This window comes from Zootermopsis nevadensis, unplaced genomic scaffold, assembly GCF_977971745.1.
Source record: "Zootermopsis nevadensis isolate Lab colony 2312 unplaced genomic scaffold, Znev_1.0 Znev_ptg000030l, whole genome shotgun sequence".
In the NCBI taxonomy this organism is placed as follows: Eukaryota; Metazoa; Arthropoda; class Insecta; order Blattodea; family Termopsidae; genus Zootermopsis; species Zootermopsis nevadensis.
This window is the reverse complement of record NW_028259162.1, coordinates 5,755,357-5,777,449: the sequence shown is the minus strand read 5'-3', so window position 1 is coordinate 5,777,449 and position 22,093 is coordinate 5,755,357. Positions and strand designations below refer to the sequence as shown.

Sequence of the window (22,093 nt, the reverse complement as noted above, 5' to 3'; positions counted from 1 at the left end):
ATAATACATTGGAATGGGCGTGTAAGGAAGCCACAGTGGCCTAATTTAAGGTACCAAGGTCCCGGAATGTTATACTAGAAGTCTGCTCACATCGCATGTTTCTTACCCCCCCCCCCCCCCAACCAAATCGCATCTTTCCCTGCTAATAATTAATTCCGGTAGTCGATATCATTCTATAGTTTATTCTTTTTGGATGGTCGGTCCATTTCAGCATTTATCATCATCATCAATAGCATTTTTATGCATGGAAATAAAATGTTGTACTTCACCATATGAATCTTTTGCCGACAGTGAAAACAGCCGAGTCCCCGACTATCACTCCGCGCCATTGTAAGGCGGAACACGATTTGGAATTTCCTGGTTTCAGAAAATGTCGGTTTCAATATCACAAGAAAAGTAAAGAGAAATCAAGAAATTTCCACGTGCTGTAATCCGATACTGAAGCAGCTTACAGACGTGATAATCAGCAAAGGCAGTCGCAAACAAAACACTTGGCTTCATTCCGCTCGCCGGACAATCCCTTACTGTTACCATCCCGCGGATGTTCGCCTGTGACGAGCATATTCATTGTGCACTGCGTTCATCGACGGCCTATTGTTTCTATAACAAAGAAGTCAGACTGTGGGGAGCCGTATCACGGGAAACGTTGATTTATGAAATATGACACTTTACGAGCTTGGTAACTCTGAGTCCATCACTTAAGAAAGGGCAGTTGGTCTATTTATTATTATAGCAAAATAGAGTTCTGTATGAAAAAAAAGCATTGGGGGACGAACCACTGAATACTTGGCAGCAGACCTTATCTCTTCATTATCCTCTGCTGATCGTCCCTATACTTTGTTCACGTTACGCCAAAAGATGATTTAAAGACGGGCAGAATAAAGAAACATCTACTTCAGATATGTTCTAAATCTCAGTTGCGTATATGTTTTATATCATGCGCGCTGTTTTGCGAGCTGAAGTAACTCAGTCACTCAATCAGCATACTAACTACGGACTGGACCACGGAGTACAACTCCCGACAGGGGCAAAAGATTCTCTTCCGGCCTCTGGGATCCATCCAGCCTCCTATTCGATGGGCACTGGGGGTCCCTTCTCCTACGGCCGAGGCGTGACGCTGACCACTCTCCCCCACACAGCGCCAATGTCAGGGACATGCAGAAGCAGATTCATGGAGTGCACCGTAAACAGCCTTAATTCAGTTTTACCACTCATTTTTTGCAATGAGATGCAGATGAAGGAAGATTTAAATTTGTTATAAAGTAGAGAACACGACCCGAAATTAAGTCCACCAAACAGTGTTAGATGTAGATTCCAAAGGACAAACGTCATCGAAATCCGTTCAGTAGTGGCAGAAATGAAACATAACGAACAGACACAAGCGCCCCTTTAAGTACCAATTAAGTTTAGTTGGTAGAAATTATTACAAAAATGAAGTGGATAAATCATTCGACTGTTATTTGATGCTTACAGAAAACTACATTGCGTACACAAGAAACAGTTAAGAAGCTCTAAGTCGGAGGTTTATTGTGATCCTGGACTGTACAAGTCATTAGTGTCGGATTATCCAAGGCACGTCATCTGATTACCCTTCTCCACTAGACGAAGTCCTTGTTTTGTGTTCTGCCTCCCTTCATCATTAGGTGTGATACAGGCAAACACTGTCTCGGTGGGAATTTCACTAGTTAGTTCACTTCACTCTCTGAATTTCTGGAACTTTGTGGGTTATCTCACGGTTTCGCTCGAAAATTAAACCCTCAAAATTTACGGTTGTATATGAAGATATTATTTGTAGGCAAGAAATCCTGAAGATTTCTACAAGTCCAATGGTCTGAGTTATCACACAGATTCAGATATGAACAGCCTCTGCATGTGACTCTCGTAGCTTTCGTGCTAATCTCCGTGTATAACGTAAACCCGTAAGATGGAAATAGTATAGCAACCACCACTTTGACATTCCCCGATAAGACTGAAGAACGTTCGATGCAGGCTTGAAAAATTTAGACGCGGATAGGAAACATACTTCTTATAATGCTGAAATAAAAAGGCTGATATGCGAAAACGCTGATTTCTGAAGTGAGTACAATGAAAGTCACTTGTATTTATGATCCTCTCATAGCCAAACAATTCAGTGGACTTCTCAGTTTAAAATTGCTAACAAAACGTACCTTCTGCTTCCAACCCACCAATTAAAAAATTTCATATTACCCCTAAAAACATCATTTGGACAGTTCTGGTTTGTGACGAAAGCTTAATAATATTTATGATAATTATATACCCTATACATTAAAGGTAAAACATTCTATGTGCTGAAATTGTCAGACACGCAATGCATAGGTCACAAAACCTTCGAAAGCTAAGGAATTAGTGTTTTAGGTGATATATGGTTATTGCATTCCCTTTGTGAGGAAAGTCTGTATCTTGTAAAAAATCCATTCATGAGCAGTCACATGTCTTTACAGTAAAGCTAAATTTATAACACGTTTTATGAGCGAAAGTAATCAACAAACAGAACGCTTGGTTGGCGATGTCAGTGCACACACGTCGTCTGCCAGAGGATAGATATTAACACAGTCAAGGCCGAAGAAGTTCGGTTTGACTCAGGCGGAGGTCGAAGGCCTGATTAATATCAGGCTTAGGCCGCAGATTGGCCTAAATGAAGGGCCAAATTACAAAAATAGTCTACACTGAGTCTGAACCGAAGCAGTGAACCGATTATATCGGGTGAGATTTGGAGTTCTCACGGCAGTGAAGAAGTCGATTTTGGTCTTCTAAGTAGTAAAACCATGTGGACTTGCTGCGGAGGGAAATTCTGCCTCCATCTTCAGGGCTAAAAATGGAGACAGTACGCTTCTCCAAAACGCCCGATTTTCAACGACCCTGACGATGGAGACAGCTCCTCTCAAACATCGGTCAATGTCGAATATCGCACGTGGGCGTAACAACCACCTTCATACTCGTCGCCACGAGAACCCGATTATCTCAGTATATCTCATGCCACAACCGACCTGTTTGATGGAATCCCTCTGTCGAGGATGAATCACCTGTCCCTCCCTCCAATTGCCGGAATCAAAACTTCATGACGCAAAAGCAGGTCCAGTGGTATCACCGGGTGGACTGGAGGTCGCTGTTATCGACGTAACGATAGGAAACTGCTGTTGTAGTGACGTCACAATCAACAGTGCATGTAGCACAGCGTTCAGTGTGGGCTGCATCAGTCGTGCTTCCGCAGAGACAGTTTCAAAATTAGTTCCAGGAGAATCCCTCTCATTATCAGCTACATCGTGTACCAATACAAGTTAGTAGCTTTTCGTTTCTACGGTGTTCAATATTCAAATTTTGGAGTTCCCCTTGTTACGAAAGAACACAGTTTAATTCCATAATTTTCTGGTAGACATGGTAAGAAAGGATGAATGAATGTTGAGAGCCTTCGAAATGTTAGTTATACAGTCCGGCACAACCTATTAAAAGGCCCTTACGCTGGTCTCCTTCAGCGCTTACTATGGAAATATAACCACTAACCTTATGCGTGTCGTAATAACTTCAGAGTTTACCAAACATAGTTCCATAAGACTCATATTACTATTATATTACACAACATAGTGAGCTTTACTGAGAATGATATTAAACCCTTCTGAGATTTCTACTTTGTTGTTACGGTCTAGCGTCTGCTTATCTACCAATAACCTCGACAAATTGGTCCCAGTCACAAGTTAAGAAACAATATTTTTATTGGTATGTCGTAAAACAAACGTAGCAAGATCCACATCAAAATGAAAATAAATAAATACATTTCACTCGTACCTCTAAATTACTGAAGGTATATAAATCCGAATATCCAGTGTTAAAGTTTCTAACTAGAGAAAGAGTAATCATAAAGTTATTTACGACTCCTTATTAAATATAATTGGATACTTTTCTAACAATTTTCTGGACTGATGACAAGATCACCGAATCCCAACTAATCTTTATACTACGCTTGCTTGTGTGTCCAATTCGTCTTTATAAATCGACTTCACTTCCATTCTAGCACGTATCAATATCGATTTCCACACAGTGTTCAGTTTATGTTCAAAACTAAACGGAGCTACAGTGTAATTGTATGCTACGTTTTATGACTAATTGAAGAACACCATTTTAAAGATGATTGCTCCTTGACCTTCGCCACTTCTTAGGTTTATTACTGAACGTTAAATCAACTTATCAGACAGTCCACAGCTGGTTACTGGCATCGCATATCTGTCATTTCAGCAAAGTCAACACACCACGCATTTTAACAACATATAGAATTTTAGGAGCTGAGTTAGCAAACATCAGAATTTACCTCTGAATAAACCGAACGCCTGACTAGTATCTAGGAGGTAGCCGGTTCGTATCTTGGACGGTTTGTCCTCACACATTTCGCGATCTCCTCAGTGTGTCAAAGTTATTACCGAAAGAGTTGCTTACATTCATTCATGACCATGAAGCAGTAGTAGTACTGAAGCCTCCTTACCCCCCACCCAAGCGACCTACATGGCGTGTACTGGGACAGCTTTTCTTTACTTTAGTGGTACTGAACCAGTGACACCTCAAAGAGTCGTGACGTTTGGTGCATCAAGTTGAAAAATAATTTGAAATTAAAAGCAACAACTGACACTTCTGTTCCGTCTGGACGTAGCAGGAATGCTCGTTTTACTACTCTGTTCAAACTAAATAAATGTTAATATACGAAGAACGGAGAGCTGATAGACGAGCCACTTACACGAAAAAGTGATAGCTCCTGTCTTCTGTGAGAGACACGCGTTTTGTCATGACAGTTAAAGGAAACCAATTGCGTAGCCATCCTTGTATTCAGTCTGTAACAAGGAAATTTTCGTTTTAAGCAGAAGGTATATTTCAGCAGTAACGTTATAGACACTTGACCTCTGGTAGACTGAGAGCTGACAACAAACTAATAGAATTAACACTCCCCCTCACTTCCTCCTGGAAGCTACGGACTGTCGTAATGAAATGACACAGACTAAGAACTAACTCTCTCCCAGCTGCAAAAGAAAAAGGCTTTTCCACCTCAGTTACACAATATAGTGAACATAGCAGGGCAAAAACGGAGTACGACACATGTTGTTAGTGCTAAAGTTTGTGTGTGTCGTTCTTCAAATTTGCTCTGATTAATGCGCTCACAAATCCTCTTCAACTTCAAAATCGAACTCACATTCATGGGACTCACGCCATTTGTAAAACGAGACGCAGGAAATCGAGTCATTACGGCAGTGGCCACTACCTAATTTCAAATACCAAGTACTGACTCTAATAATTATTATATCTCGTATGAAGAACGCACCTTAATTATTTTTATATAAGTTGCTTTCATGTTTAGTTCTTAAAATATTATTTCTTATTTCATGGAAATTCACCCTATAAATTCAAACGATTAATTAACCGAGCCCAAAGAACACAACTGTCCTTCAGAAGCTGATAGTCGACCACATTAAGATGTGTTTAACTTAAGTATTATCGAAATAAGAATAATTCCTTAGGCGGCCGGCCCCAAAACAAAACCGATAATTAACAGCAAGTTGTAAAGAGCTTAATGCAGTGAATATTAGTCTCATCGCTGAAAACAGCCTTTTATGTAAATTGCCGTGTTAATCCTCGCTTTGTCTCTGCTCCGTTGTTACTAATTTATAAAAGAGACATCACTGACAGTGGCGTTTCCTTGTGTCTAAAGTGAAAGGCTTCAAATGACAATTACGAAGACAGACATTCGCTTAACGCCGTGAATCTTCCACATAAACGAGGACACGTAAAAATTAAGCAGTAATGACCAAAACTAAAAACACGTTGTGCATTTAACTTTATTAAGAACACGAGGCCTATATTTAAATCACAATATTATCGGTATAATTTATAAGTCAAACATAATCAAATGGTTCGTATAGTCGCTTTGTAAACATCTGTTTGGGTTCAAAACAAATAAAATTACTGGACAGGAATTAACAATATTCAATTATGAGACAAACAGATTAGATAATCAAGGGGAATTTAGTGGAGGTTAATAGGTTACAACATAGCAGTAAAAGATTAAAGTTTCAATTTCTACAACATTCCATATGTAAAGTGTTGTATATAACCCAATTCTCAGCAATAAATAAAATTAAGTTAAAACCACACACTTCCGGAAAACAGATATTTTTCATCATTGCTTTTGTATGACGTACGCTCTTTGCTTAAGATGGTAAAATTCGTATTTTAGAGAGTGTTTTAAGGTCATGAATAGCTGTAAATATTAAATGCATACTCGCTAATTCATTGTCTTAAAGTAATGGTTAGTATAAACTCGTTATTTGTTAGTCTGCACGTAAGCTAAAGAGCTGTGTGGTCTGTATGTAGCACACCATTCCCACTATGTGAATCAAGATTTGATACCACTCCTTGGGACTGCACGCCACTGATATTAGCCCCAGGGAATGTTATGAGTACTTCAGAGAGATAAAGACGGCGTACTTATCTCAATAAAGATGCAGGTAACAGCAGTGAGAATGATATTCCATGTGGATAAGTACAAAGAGAAGACGAATCGACGACAGAATTCTGCGTCCTTTATTTCGCCGAATACAGCAACAAATACCAAAGCCCACCAATCAATACGATCCTAAGCTCATTTAATTCAGTTCACAACTTCGCAACATATTTCTCCTACATCTATTTTAATGTTATCCCCTGGTCTCATTATCGGTATTCCAAGCAGTTGTTCCGCCAACATTCTGTATCGAATCCTCGATTTAACATACGAGCTACATGTCCAGACCATCATAATCTCCTACTCTTGACTACTCTAAGATAATTATGTGGCCTATATAAATAATCCGCCTGCCTAATTTTTATCAGATTTATACATATTTCCGAGAAGATAAATGTGGGGCCATGAAAGTCACGTTACGTTGTTTTAGAATCATTCACAATTCTTACAGCCATAAAGACTTCCGACAGAAAATTTAAAACTATAGAGATAAAAGGACTTTGGAGTTTGCATTTTGAAACTTCCAGCGCATTGCCGATGGCAAAATTAACCATCATCTTAGAAACATCACCTCCGCCTCAAGTTCCTCCATGTTCATTGCACGTAGAGGGCTAATAAAGTTAACAAAGACACGTTTCCTCTTCTCACTTCGCTTCGATGTCATTCCGACAGGAAGTTCTTGCCTTCAGAGACAAGGCGACCGAAGTAATTCGAAATCCATCTTGTAATCTGCGCATATGAGACTCCACTCTAAATATTCTAATTACCTTACTCCACTAAACAACTACAGAGTTTCTGCGCAAATAATTAGCCATTCAGTGAGTCAAGAAATTCCCCGCGTTTTATGCAACCCAAAGTCCACTGACAGGTTTACAAAGCCCAGCATTGTACCCCAAGCCAAGATGAATCCAGCCAACACATTCACTTTCTACGTACTTAAGATGTGTTTTAATATTGTACTTTCTCCTCGGCACCACGTCAGGTGAGCCCCACCCTGATTCTTATCCACTGGATACTGCTGGCTTCAAGATCACTCACCTCTACATAATACTTAATTTCAGTACACAATGTTTACGGAATGTGATATCCGTCAAGCGGGTTGCATTTCCTGATGCCAACATTTGATTTACAAGGAATGCACAATGCTTAACCCGTTAAAACCTACTAGAAACTATGAACACCTGCTTTAACACTCAACAGCTCTGCTGTCCACAAGAAGTGTTTGTCAATTTAATTTGATTCTAAGAGAAAACAGCGATCAGTTCCCTAAACAACAGTAACTATTTGGTCTTTGTTATGTTTTACTTTATGTGCGGTCTGAATGTTTAAGTGTTAAGGCAAGCTTCTGTTTCAAAGGGTTAATCAAACATAGCAAAAATTTTACATTTTTAGTATTATCCTTCCATATACATATACTCCTTCCAAGCGGTATCTTTCCTATACCCGAGCGTGTTCCTCCAAGTCCCTCTTTGATTTGATGTCCCTATCAAAATGTTCAGAGAAGCGTAACTTCTTATTACATTATCTAACAGACGTCACAGACATGACGCTTTTACCTGCAGATGGAGACAGAGCGGCCATCGTTTCATGAAACATTTGGACGAAAATTCAAATAAACTTGAGCACAGTCACAAGAAACCACAATGCGGTGGTGGGCCTTCTAACCTCACTCAGGTCACATCTCTGTGCTTTATTCCTAGTAAAGAAATCGTCTTTCCATTTACACAGAGGTCAGGTCCATTAACCTTCCTTGTCACTGAGTCCAGTGAGAGAATTCTGTATCAAATACGTTATCAACAAGAATACGGTAGTCAGCACAGACCTATATTGGGGTTATACACGTTTCGGTGGGATGTGGGAATCTCTAAAAACAGTCGTCCTGGCACTGGAGAGAAAAGATCAACGTCCAAGCACAAGTTTGGATAATCGTGAACAGACAGAGAAGTCTTTCGGCGGGACCCCAGCAAAAGCATTTTTTTATAAAATTCCACACACAGTGTTTTACTGATATTCCAGCAAAAAGTATCAGAGGTCCAAGACTGTGATAAAGTTCCAACTAACTGACCACAACAGATACTTAGGGACGGCGATAGATTGATATGGGACAATGGAAAATGATAACTGACCACGAAAAGTCTAATGCATTCCTAGCATTCTTTTGTACCTGTAACGCGTACTTCTACTCGTCAATGACACCTTAAATACCGGTAAAGTTTCGAACCCTGTCTAGTCCGAATTCGATATCATAAGAGCAAACCAAAGCAGGGGTTTGCGTCCTCAATTACTTTTAATTCTTCTCTCCCACCAACCGTAAATTACTGGTTCTGGGCTCAAACAGTTTCCTACTCAAGCATAAATACGAAGTTGATGTGAGTTGTTGGTGCAGAGGATATCAAAAGGACTAAATTTTAGAAGCAGCTATAAAAGGTTCGTTTTAAAACAAAACTGGTTTTTTTTTGTTGTTTATGAAGAAGATAAACATGAGCAGAAGAGCGGCGTCTAATCTTTCAAGGAAATAAAGATCGCTCTCAGATGTAAACAGACATTTTTCTTTGAAGTTACTAAAACATTCGTAATAAAAGCTTCGTCTCATAACTGTGTAGATCCATGACCAATGCAGATGGTCTCCTGGAAGAACAAACTAATTTTGTTCCAATTTAATGATCATTAAATTTCCACGGTCTGGAATTTAACTTGCTATCTTACGCATGTATCACCAACTTTAACGTTCACTGCCTTTGCATTTTGCGAACATTGTGTAATTACGTGTTTCGTATGATTACCTGAATAAACAGCAATTATTTCCCTAACAACATTAACCCACTGATGTTTGTAATGGGGACGTCTCCTGTTTGCTTTCAGATACGGACTGAATTTTTAAATATTATTCACATGAGGTGTGCACTTCATCGGATAAAATACATGGTTTTACTTTTGATAACCCAGTTTTTGTAGGGAAGCTACCAAAAATCTTGGTCAAGACATCCCGGTCTCCGGTCCTCCAGAATATGAAACAGGAATGCTAACCACTCGACCGAGACTTCCGGTGAGATGCACGAACAGACTAACGAACTGTTGGTTGGACAGAAACCTCGAAGGATGGATGAGTAACAGACGAAACGCTGAAATCGTACTGAGAATTACAAATGCATCTAATTCACCAATTTGCACCTTCTAAGCCCGTCTCTTGTAGAAAATATGGATTGACTCTCCCATTTGAAGCAGGAAACTGGCATTACGACATTATGACAGACTGTGGGCCTAACCAGAAGTGTGCATGAAGATGACGGTCTTCTGGAATGCGCAGTTTAGTCTCGTAGAAACTGATCGACGATTTAGAGGTTCTTACTGCCTTCATCATCAGGGTCCTGTCAAATCAGGCAGTAAACCTCTCCAAAACGTCGGTCAATTCACTGCGCAGCATCCCAGCAGAAAGTCGTCTTCATACGCGACGCCGTGAGAACCTGAAATCTTACAGACGAATGAACGTTTTCTGAACTATATTTTGTGACCTGACACGTACTAGCACAGCGTGAAAGTTCGCTCTCAAAAAGTTCCTAACTTCTACACAGGCAAATTAGAAGTCTATTACAGATTAAATGAGCTGATCCAAGTTAAAGTGGTATAAGTCAACAAGGCTGCAGGAAGAGTAATTTAGGTAAATGTTATCACTTTATCCACTATAATCAATGAAAATACATTTCCCTAGAGCCAACAGAATTTACAAGCAATCAGACCAAATTTCCCTACACTTTTCGGTTGGTACTAACGATAAATCTCGTTGCATACGACATTAAATGAAAATGACTTACGCCACTTTAGCTCTGAAGAGTTAAAATGTTGCGTAATCTACTTAAAAGTCCTTCTGGCTCTTATATTCAGATGACGGCGTTTTCTTTCTTAAAAAATACTGGCGAAAGGTTTCCTTAATTCTTCGCAAACGAGCGTTAAGAACTTTCAACTTAAAAACACTTAGCATCAGCAGGTAATAAGCCTACTGAACATAATAACTCATATTGCATGTTTTTCATGCTGGAACCCGGCTCTTACTAAGCTAGCTCTGATCGGTATTCTTTCTACGCGAATTTCAATCCTTTCAGGTTCTCTGTAGGACTCACTACTTTTCGGTAAACCATCCTTAAACTGATAAAATAAAACAGAGGGCTCGGTGGTTTATCAAGTTTTCAAACAACTGATCTTAAAGAAATCTTAGGTCGTATTCGTTCTGACATTCCGAAAATCTATTATCATTCCAGTTGTAGGAGAAGGACCTATTCTGATGGTTATCAGATAAATAAATAGACAAATGAAATCGATCTGACGGACTGTCAAATCCACCAAAATTCTTGGAAATTAAAACTTTATTCCGGTAGTTACACAATCACAAAAAGATAATCAACAGAAGTTCGTAGGCATTGTGATCTCTCACCATCGCCATGGTCAGTCGGTCACAAATTTCAAATCGAAAATTAATCCATAATTTTCACAAGAGAGAGACACAGAAAAACTTACATCCTGCATAAGCTATATTAAATCAACCCTGAAAGCTAACGCAATAGATTCCTTCGAAATGTTGATTTCCAACACTAGATTACCCAGTATATATTTATTTATTATTTCAGTCTATACACAAACTTAGTTTTTAAAATGTTGTTGTTAAAATTAAAATTTGGCGCTTTTCATCGTTATATCGATGTTACATTTCAGCGCTTTATTATTTTATTTTACGACATGTTTCGATGCTATTGCATCATCCTCAGGTTTTTTATTGTTATTTTCATCTTTAAAACTAATATATATTTATTAATGCAAGCTTTTATTGATTTATTTTTTTTGTAGATTTCTTTTGTAGGTGTATACTGAATTTTAACACAAACATGACGCATCTAAACTATAAACTAGATTACCCGATGGAACAACCAAATTTATTCAAAACTGGTGAAATCTTGATCGAAATTGAGAACTTTCAGATGAATTTTTACTTCAATGATCGGTACTTCAACAAAACAAGCAAGACTATCTGCACTAGAGGCACGTTCTCCTCCAGTGCAGATGCTGAACAGCCCGTCCAACTTTCAAGGAAGACGCAATTTGCATTAAAACAGGCCTGTGTCTTATGATGAGTGTGCGACTATGGTGGTGTCAAATGGTATTAGTCCTTCTTAGTGTCAGGGCAGTGTCTGAAGTGGCAAACACGTTCGCAAATGAAATAAACGAGACTTAAGTTTTGACACTGCACGAGGACGCATTCAGACCGCTCGCTAAATCCATGCGCTGTGTCATGAATAATCTCACAGTCACGTAACAGCCCGTGAGCAAATATCAGATTGCTTTTTGTGGTATTAAAAGGTCAAACAAATTAAATAGTACATGTGCAGAAACACCGAGTACTTTTTTCTGGAAACTATTATCGATAAAATGGATCTTAGATAAACGCAGTACGAAAATCCAAACTGACTTGGAACAGGTTCAAATTGTGAATAAAACCTTTGTTCCCTTACAAGAAGAAAATTTCTTAATCGGCAGTGTAAATATCAAGTGTTCAAGAACTGATATCCACCATTAATAATTTAATCATGTTTACCTGGAAGAAAGCAAAATGTGTTGAAAATTTACATCAGACAAATATTATACCGACATTACTGTTTTTTCTTATTAAAAACTCCGTGTATTTGTGTTTTACCACCATTAAAATCAAACATCCACAGAAAACAGTGCGTAATATTTCTCTCCTAATTCCGTAAGGTTTTTAAAATTAAATGATCCTGGAAGCAAGCCACAAGCACTATAAACACTGAGTAGACACGTACACAACCAAGTCAGCGTCTCGCTAAGAGACATTCTGTGTTGTTGGGTCACTGTGTGTCTTCAGGGAGACAGGCTCCTTCCTAGCCACAGAATCAACAAGTATTATATTTCAAAAACTGTCAAAATTTATAATTAGCCTATATTCTCGATATATGATCAATAATAATAATAATAATAATTATTATAGTTCTATATTGTGACTGAATTCGATTAAATTATTAACGTACATGACAACCGCTGGATAACTATGTTAATAAATTCATTATTTAAACAACTTTAATTATAATATATTAATTGTTAATAACAATTTCACATTGCAAATACAGGCCTTCAACTACCTTAAATCATCATGTACGTGGTTATGCAAGGAAAGTTGGAAAAGCGTACACTAGAAGTTATAAATGTCACTTTAGCATTAATAAAGAAAATACTTCATTATAGTGCGAGTTCAAAATGCAGGAATACGTACATTCCTTCTTCAGAGACACACTATTCTGCAAATTCCCCGACTTATATGGCGCCTGACGGATCTCCGTCGAGTTTAAGACAGCCCACTATGTTTCAGTACATCACGATAACACAGACGAGACGACGAGTGTGAGGACCTGAAGTAACACGTTTCCGATGCAACGCAAACACGGGAAACGATATGGCGCGATGCTGCAGAACACCATATTGTACCCAATGATTAATTACAGCTTTCGGTTAAAACCACGTAGTCGCATACATAAAAGCCTCAGTGCGTCGTAATCCGAACTACTGCATGCAGGAGCATGTAGGTTCAGATTAGTTACGGTTCAAGAAATGATATGAAGCTGCAAGTTAGCGCAGCGGCAAATAATCTTCTGTTTCGAATACCGACCCGCAACTGATTATTTCAAACATTCTTCTATGGCCACTTCTTACACATCCGATTCACCTTTCGTTGTCCTCTCATTACGTCTTACTGTGATATGTTGTTGATAGTTCTATAAAAATATTGAATTTATTGTAAATAGGGAAAAGCGAGGACGTTTAGTAGATCAGACGGCCAGACACCGGCTTTACACCGCGTAGACACGGGTTCATTACTTGTTAGCTTCACATGAGACACGTGGCGGACAAAATAGCACTGAATAATTATATTTTCAAGCTGTTATAAAATATTTCCAGCACAGGATCGAAAGTTTGTCGTTGGTCATTATAGTTAAAAGAATTTCATCTTTAAACTAACATTAATAATATTTACTTTACTTAGTAAACACGTATCCAAAACCTAACGGAGAATGTTCTTACTCAGGCACAATATTACTTCGACGATTGTTTGGAAGCCATGTTTTGATAACCATTTAGTAATACCAACAGATATTAAGCTAACCAATCACCGAATAAATCTCATGTTACTGAGCTATAACACAAGACCAGAGTAGCTTTAATTAGGCTAGTTAAATGTTAACATGTCATAGTTAGGTTATTGGTGACTGTTCAGCAAAATTTCCAACATATTTCGGAGCAAAAGTATCATAAGTACACGGCATCGTATTTCGAAGATGGCTGCTCATTTTTATATTTGAACCTTCACTTACCTTGGCGTGAGTCTTGTGATGATCGGTTAAGAAACATCTTTCAGTGATTTATCTTTCTGATGTTCTGTATCATAGCTTCTACACTACACACACCAGCTTAAATGGTCACTTTTGTCCCCCACTATAACTTAATATCACGCACTTTTCAATATACGTCATGAATTAAACATGCAATTTGTTTCAAAAGACGACACAGCGTTTACACTTCGTTCACACCGACAACGGCCGTACAGCAGAGCCCTCTCCCACCAGCCAACGCTATGAATACGCTGACTCATGCATAAGATACGCACAAAAACAAAGAATCAATCCGGGCTGGTAAACAGAGTAAAATACATTCTTTATACAACAAAAAAGATTTCACTAAGATACAAATGATGATGCAACATTTTAAAAACTTGTTCGCTTTCATTCTTCCTACGAACTTTTCTCACGTGTTCGTCCGCACTAGACAACGTCAGAACAAAAGACAGCAAGTAAACATACTTTTTGTCACCAGGTGGCAGCGTTTTCAAAAGTGTAGCCAACTTATGTCGTACAAGTCACTAACTTTCAGCGCACGTGCTTATTAAGAATTAAAGAACACAAGGTCTGTTTGGACAACACAGGGGGTATATCTGGGGTTGAAACTAAGAGAAACTACGTATCTACACTGGCAATAAATGGATTTCGTGTTGTTTGCCAATACAGTGTCTAACAGAGCATTTCCATTCTGCTAATAGCAGACACAACAATTTGTGCGATTTAGTTGTTTCTTTGTAGTGTTTCTGTAGTGGTACAGACTATTGTCAATCTCGTTTCAGTCTGTGGGTTCAAAGGCCGCCTTGCATGGTCACAGAGTTAAAGTAAATAATTACAATATAACATAGCCTATTCTATAAGATTATCCGCCTGAAAATCACGTTTTCTTAGAGAGAAAAAATAAATATATGTATCCGGTACGTTTAGTACATTATCTCCTCAGCCCTAACACGAAAAACCACACTTCTTTGCGATTAATGTGAAACTGGCATTTGGAAAAAACGGTTTTAATGATTGTCTACCAAGTGTTTTATTTCAATGACAACATATGTGCACGAACGACGTATGTCATACAGGCATTAGTTAAAGTGGTTTTGATTCACATTAAGTAAATCTGATCTGATGACGTGTTCAAAAGACTGAAACACGTAACCAAGGAACGTGACATAGTGTAGTAAAATTCTTGTATTGATGGAATTTTTAATTTAATGATTAACTATCGGCATTTGTTCTTGGTTGAAAATTAACTGTATATGTTACGAGGCGTTAAACATGAGGACGGCTTTAATTATTAATCAGGGCCCAACTTCGCGCTCGACCAGTAAATATTACTGCTTCGAATTCCAAAAAAAATTACAACTACAACCTAAACAGTTAGCGTGTTATAAAATGTGATACACCACAATGCTAAAACATTTAATAATAACATACTTCCATTGGATAGAGTAAAATATTTATGTTATATTCCTGCACTAACAGGCAATGCATGTAGCAAGTACTGGAGAGGTAAATATTAGTTTTAGTCGATAAAGATGAAGTGAAAGAGCCATTTTGGATATGTAGGAGTGGATATTCAATTCTTTCAATTCTTTATTATTTGTGTGCTGTATCAACAGCCTGGTGGCCAATTACAGATACAGCACAGAGATAAACTCACAAACACAGTAAAACATAAAAGGTAAAACAAGCAATATATAAAATACATTGATACGGAAAGTACACAAAAAATTACTACATTAGGATATTTGTAAAAATAACATCAATCAATTAAGTAAATTATGCTATTATAGAATATGATTAAGTGTGACAATTTTCGTCTCGAATATGTCCAAATCCCTGCAGACTACATTAGCAGCTGATGCGCATCTAGCAGAAGGACTGTTTTTGAACAAGGGGCTGAAACTGAACATAGAAAAATCTCTCAGATTCCGAGCAGGAATGCGGAGACCGACAGCTTCCAGAAGGGAAGGACAGCATTTAAAACCACGGTAAACCTGTGCAAGGAATAGTGCATCACTGCAATGCCTTCTCTTACGCAGGGTATGGAGTTTTAAATGCTCTAACGCATCAGCATAGCTGTAATGCACTTGGGGGAGAAAACGATAGTAGCAAAGGGCTGCAAACTTCTGCTGGATACGTTCCAGTTTGTTGGCATCAGTAGTCGTAATAGAATTCCAAACAACCGAGGCGTACTCGAGCTTGGATCTAACTAACGTTACATATAACATATACAGGCAATCGAGAGAAGAGAACGAAAAGGTTAACGTGCGAACAAGACCCAGCAACTTAATACAATGTGAAAATATGTGGTCAACATGGTTGTGAAATCGGAGCTTAGAGTCGATAAATATTCCCAGGTCTTTAATAGTATCGGTACGTGTTATGGAGGAATGAAAAAGTTTGTAATCAAAGATCAAAGTAGTGGTTTTCCTGGAGAAGGAAATTACTGTAGTTTTACTAATATTGAGTTTCATGAAGTTAGCAGTGCACCAACCCTGTACCGAGTCAATGTCAGTTTGAAGTTGATTGCAGTCGTTGGGAGATTTAATGGCACGAAAAATTTTGATATCATCAGCGAAAAGAAGGCATTTAGAATGATTAATTACTTGGCATATGTCATCTTATATTAACGTGGCTCTTAAAAAATGAAATAAAATAGTTTGGTCTAGATTACTATGGTTCAGGACAGAACAGTGGACACGAATTTGCTGACTAGCTGAGCTACTATCAGCCTCTAAAACAAGACTGCTCCATGTTATCGGTTATCTTAACGAAGATTTCTTGTGACACTTGAATTCCTCTAGGGAAATGAGACAATACGTACGTAAGCGTATCTTTCAACGTACGTCCAAATTCGGCAAACATCCTAACATTTAATTTTTACCCTATACAGTCAAGAGAGCATCGTTAAACAACGCAAGAAACTTAATCGTCATATAGATTTTTTAACTAATTGCGGCTGTTGAAATTCGTCAAGTCTTCCTATTTTACACGTGATATAAATAATTCTCCCTGAAGGTGTTGAGGAATCAGACAACCTAATATGTTTATCTTCTGCTTTGTTCTAGGATGACAGACGGGAATAAAGAACCAAGTTGTCACGACATGCAGCGTCCACGACACAGCAATTTACAAGGTGACAATTTTAGGTATTACTCTGTTTCTGGCGTTTTGTTATACTGTACAAGAGTTTCGCGTGCATGCAAATAGACGGAAACAAGGAACAGGTATAAAGAACGTCTATCAGAAAAATGAAATAAATTTAATATTAAAGCGTGAATTCTTGTTTTGCCTCGCTTGATCTTGGTCTGCGTTTGAATGAAATGCGGATCACACAGAACAAAACTACGACAGATGAATCGCTATAAGCCATGTATACCACAGAATTATGTTCATATTGATCAGTGTAAAAAGCACGTTAACATTCAACGCGGAATTATTGCCTTCACAACTTCAACCCTTATTCCTTACTCCCTTCCATACTTTTCTTTGTCTCTTTCACACCATTATCTTCTTCCCTCCTTTTCCCAGCCTTTCACAATAAAAACATAGCCGTGCTACGTATTACGTCCACGTTTTTGTCATGCATTAGAAGCACTTCTAAAACCTTCAGTTGTAAACCGGGACATTTTGTCATCTAGCGTCATTACGGAGAACTTTTGTGCCAAAGCAAGCAAACATCACACTGGGTTTTATACAATGAAGGTCTTAAACCCTCTGGTAACAGAATTCTAGGTTCAGGCCAAACCAACACAAGAGGCTGACCTTGGATTCCACTTCGGATCATTTTAATCGTCTCATATTCTTAGAATGTCCACAAAAGCAATGCACACTCCAAGACGTTTCGACGACTAAATTATGGACGCAATTTCGTTTTAGCCCATTTAAGCCAGCAGACGTCAAACCTGCCCCAATTTTATTCATGCAGTAACGTCAGCGGAAAAACTTTAGATATGATTAATTATTTATTTACCACTTTACTAATCTCTCCTTTAAAATAATGTTTACTGAATACTGTAAAACTCTATTTTCTATAACGTACGAATAGATTAAAATTGTTACATTGTAATGTATAATGATACATTTTTAAAAAAGTCTTAGTATTGTTTAAGAAGTTATCCATACGATTTTAAAGTCCTTTGTATTTGGTCGTCCAGAAAAAAACTTCTTCGCGACATGCCACATAAATCCGGAACTATCTAAAAACGTCCTTGATGTTTGGCCTTACTTTGTCGGCGGAAGCATTCCTGCAGTTAGGAACACGCAGCTCAGGGCGGAAAAGGGTAAGAAGACAAGGGCCACATGAAAGAGAATAACTAAGCTTGGGGCAGAAGCTTGAGGTTTGAACCCATCTAAGAATAAATATATGGCTGTCTTCTGAGATGTTGCAGCGTGTGGCATGTTAGAAATTTACCGAAGTTTCAGAGGTGCTTGCCACTTCCACCATCCGGGCGATTCGCCAACAACAAACACGAGTGGTTTTAATACATTTTAAACCTACTGTAGTATTTTTTATTTAGTGTTCTGTCTGACGACAGGTCCATATGAACAGGATCCTTCCATCCTTTTCTCGGACTGGGACCTGTTCATATACGTTCTTGGCAGATGATCCAGAAGTGGTTTGCTATTGCCTTCTTCTGTGTGTGAATGGAGTAATTGTTGGGATGCCACGGAGGAAAACTCCGTGTTGCCTAGACCACGGCCTTGCCCAACACAAGTTATAAATTCGGGCACCGCCGGGAATCGAACCCGAGACCCCCAGGATTACAAGGCCAGCGTTCTAACCGCTAGACCACCGTGGCTCTACTGTAGTACCTTCAAGAATTGTTAGGGTTTCTTGTACCTGTTGAGTGTCTTCGAACTGCAACAAATGTAAGGACGTAATCTTCTTACAGCGGGGTAAATGGATATCGTCACGCAAACGTCTGCGACATAACGAGATTAATTTACCTGGGACTTCGAAAAAAAAACTTAATCCTATCAAGGATCCTGCTGAACACGAATATCTGCAGGACAGATACGTTTAAATGTAGTAAAAGTGTTTTAATTTTCTATATTTAATCATGTAAGTACTACGACAGAAAAGATCGATTATAATTGAATTATATATGAATACTTTTAATATTTGAAGACATTTTCGTTTGACACTGGTAGTTACTTCTTGATTTCTAGATCTGGATGAAAACAGATTTAAAATACATCCTTCAAGCAAGTGTGTATGTACGTATGTGCGGAAAGATCACTAGTCCATGGTACTCTATGCTGTTGCAGAACAGTGTTTATTTTCACTTTTGTATATTTCTTTGTTTGATTTGTTTCTCTTTGTTTTTCTAGTACTACACATTTTCTGTCAATATTTAATCCACGCTCGCCTTTCACTCTTTTTCGGTTTGTGACATGAATGCTCTTTTCCAGTTAAATTCCTGGAAACACCAGACGGAACAAAATTACACGAAAGACTATTTCCAATTAAATCATTCGCTTCAATTACAGTTTCCGCATTTTAAAAATCTTTTGAATCGAGAAAATTTTAAATTAAATTTCACTTTTCATTCTCATAATCAGATAAAATTTCCATTAAAACGGGCTCTGTTGTAATTCATGTCCCATCAGCCAGTACAATCACCAAGCTACCGGGGTTCGATTTCTGGAAGGTACAGCGTTCAGACCGAATCTGGGACCCACACAGGCTTCTTTCTATCCATCAGCGCCAGTTCAGAATTAGGCCTAATTCTAAAATTATGGATCATTCAGACACTTAACAGTACCCACTGGACCTGGGATCGTTCCGGTACATAGCTCCTACATTCATGGTACTTTTGTCCCGAGCGACATTATAACCCACGATCCTAACAACCGTCCTATTCTACACCGCGCCACCACTCCTAACCGGCACTTAGCAGAACTGCACTCTAAAATAATCACAAAACAAATACATTAAAATTCCTAATATCTCTCTTCATAACTTCTTTTAAAAAATTATAGCAGTTTTTTGCGTTCATGGAACCCGAAGGTTCAGCACAGTATTTCAAAACGCCTGTCCGGGCCATATAAACCATCTTCAAAACACTATACAATATATTACTAGGATCCACTTTAATATTACTCTCATCGTTGTATCCCAAATGTTCTTAGACTGGCATGTTTCCCGATTAAACTCTGCACGTGTTTCTCATCTCCCCCATGCACGCTAAATTACCTGCCCATCTATTCATTGCAATAATATTTAAGTAAGGACGCAAATTATGAAACTCCGCGTTACGTAATTCTCTATCATCCTCCTGACTGTTTCTTGGGTCCAAATAATTAACATTATACTGACTTATCGAATAAGCACTTCGTGTTTTTGTAAGATCTGTGAAGTAAGCTCCCGTTTGTCGTCTCTCTGCAGATGTGATGTGGATAACACACTGTAACTTGTGAGAAATGTGTACCATCAATTCAAAGCACTTCTACCGAAAAGCGGTAAACAAGGCGTCGACTTCACAAGTTGACACGACGTAACTAGATTTTGCGAGACTTCGCAAAGTGTGTCAGGCCGGATACGCTAATTTAAATGCATGTTATTTATATTTGTACAGAAGACGTACTTATTTCAGAGCAGGGGTTTACAAAATTCTGTCAGGGAATAAACGAACCATCTCCTACATAGCATCCAGACTGACATCGAGAAAAAATGTTCGTGGATTTCCACAATTTCTCTAAGCGATTACAGTGATAGGACCTTAAAATAATTGAAGCAACTTTGCGATTCACCATGCGTAATCATAGCCCCAATCGATGGCTGATGACTTCGGAAATCACAAATCTTAAAATTTCACCCTTTAAAGCTGAAGCTTGTCTAAACAATATTTAGAATTTAATCCTTGCCATAAAGAAAACACAAAGGTAAATTCGTTAAACATACTTAAAGAATTAATCCGCGTTTACACTAAGAACCATAAAATCTCTTACATACAAAATTCCTAGACACTGACTGTTAAATAAGTTGGTTCATATAGTTACTAGTATGCTTTAAATTGCTAATAATATACTATATATGTACATAATATAATAAATATCAAGACTACTAAGTGAATCAAGTGCTACCTGACAGTAGAGAGACATTTTGTGAGGAAGGAGGGATGGGTAGATGTCACTAACCGAGAGATTTTCCTCAGTCCCTCCAGAATAGTGTTTTAAAATTAGACCACGGTCACCTCCTCCCATTTCCATTCAAATTCAACATTAATGTTATTCATCATATCCCACGCTGTGTAGTCCGAAATACTGACAGCGTCGTTAAAGAAACCACAAATATATAATTAAATAAAGTGAAGGTCTCCGCGTTTCTCGCCGCTGGGCTACAGAATAGGGGCGTTTCGGGCCGCGCTAATGGAATTCTTGGCCTCCTGGTGGTGACATTTTAAGGCTGTCAGGTGGCCATGACATTATTTATGCAGTGCATGCCTTGGGACGGTTGTTCGTAGGATATTCCTCTCTGGGTGAGATAAAACACAAAGTAACGCAGCTCGAGGAATGAATATTTGCTGGGAGGCAAAATTAATGCACGGTCTGTGCTCAGCTGTGGAATATGGCCGCACAATTAAGAATTCTATCAGTCTGTTAAGACGTCTTCAGGGTATAAAGCCAAATATCCATGAATTCTAAACCTCAACACTTGATAGAGATAAATATATAATTTTTTGTTCCGTCTGATTTTTTCTTGCCTACTCACTGGCAGGTCCCCTGAGCCAGAATGCATGTGATGGGAAATTCAAAAATAAATTTTCCTGCCCGGAATCAAACTATGGCCATCCAAACCTCTGCAAGCCTCTATACTGCATTAACTATCGCGGTTTTATATTTTGTTAGAATATTGAAATATAAGTTTAAAACTAATATAAAACTACCCTTTTTTTAAAACAATGTATGTATTTTTATTTTTACAAGTTTGATAAAGGCATTAGAAAATTAATGTGATATGGAAAATGAGCTAGGAAGATTATATAACTGTCCAATCTCTGCGTATTATAGCTAGGATTTAGGATCACATTTTAAAGCCGAAAAGTAACTTTGCATTTTACTCACAAGGAATTTTTATGGGTTCCAATAATTGCCAGAATAAACTGTGCTTAATTTCCTAACAGCATTTACCAATTTATCTTTGTAATCGAGACGCTTTGTGTTTCCTTTGAGACAGAGACTGGATGTCTAA

General features: G+C 38.3%; 2 protein-coding genes across 5 annotated transcripts in view; one reads left to right on the top strand and one right to left on the bottom strand.

Moving 5' to 3' along the window:
- Positions 1–14,317, bottom strand: part of LOC110834377 (neuropeptide CCHamide-1 receptor-like) — a 243,397-nt gene extending 229,080 nt beyond the window's left edge. For both annotated transcript variants that reach the window (XM_087358500.1, XM_087358499.1), the window contains exon 1: positions 13,876–14,317. In XM_087358500.1, the coding sequence (XP_087214626.1) occupies positions 13,876–13,912 (37 nt within the window). In that variant the 5' untranslated portion in view covers positions 13,913–14,317. The remainder of the gene's footprint in view (positions 1–13,875) is intronic.
- Positions 1–22,093, top strand: part of LOC110834374 (neuropeptide CCHamide-1 receptor-like) — a 92,966-nt gene that overhangs the window by 61,854 nt on the left and 9,019 nt on the right. Inside the window, exon 3 of one of the 3 annotated variants that reach the window (XM_087358495.1) lies at positions 16,965–17,032. The exons of 1 other annotated variant lie outside the window; for it this stretch is intronic. The gene's annotated coding sequence lies outside the window, so the exon portion shown is untranslated. Of the gene's footprint in view, positions 1–16,964; positions 17,046–22,093 lie in introns of all 3 variants that reach the window. One more of the 3 variants, XM_087358496.1, reaches the window with a different exon arrangement.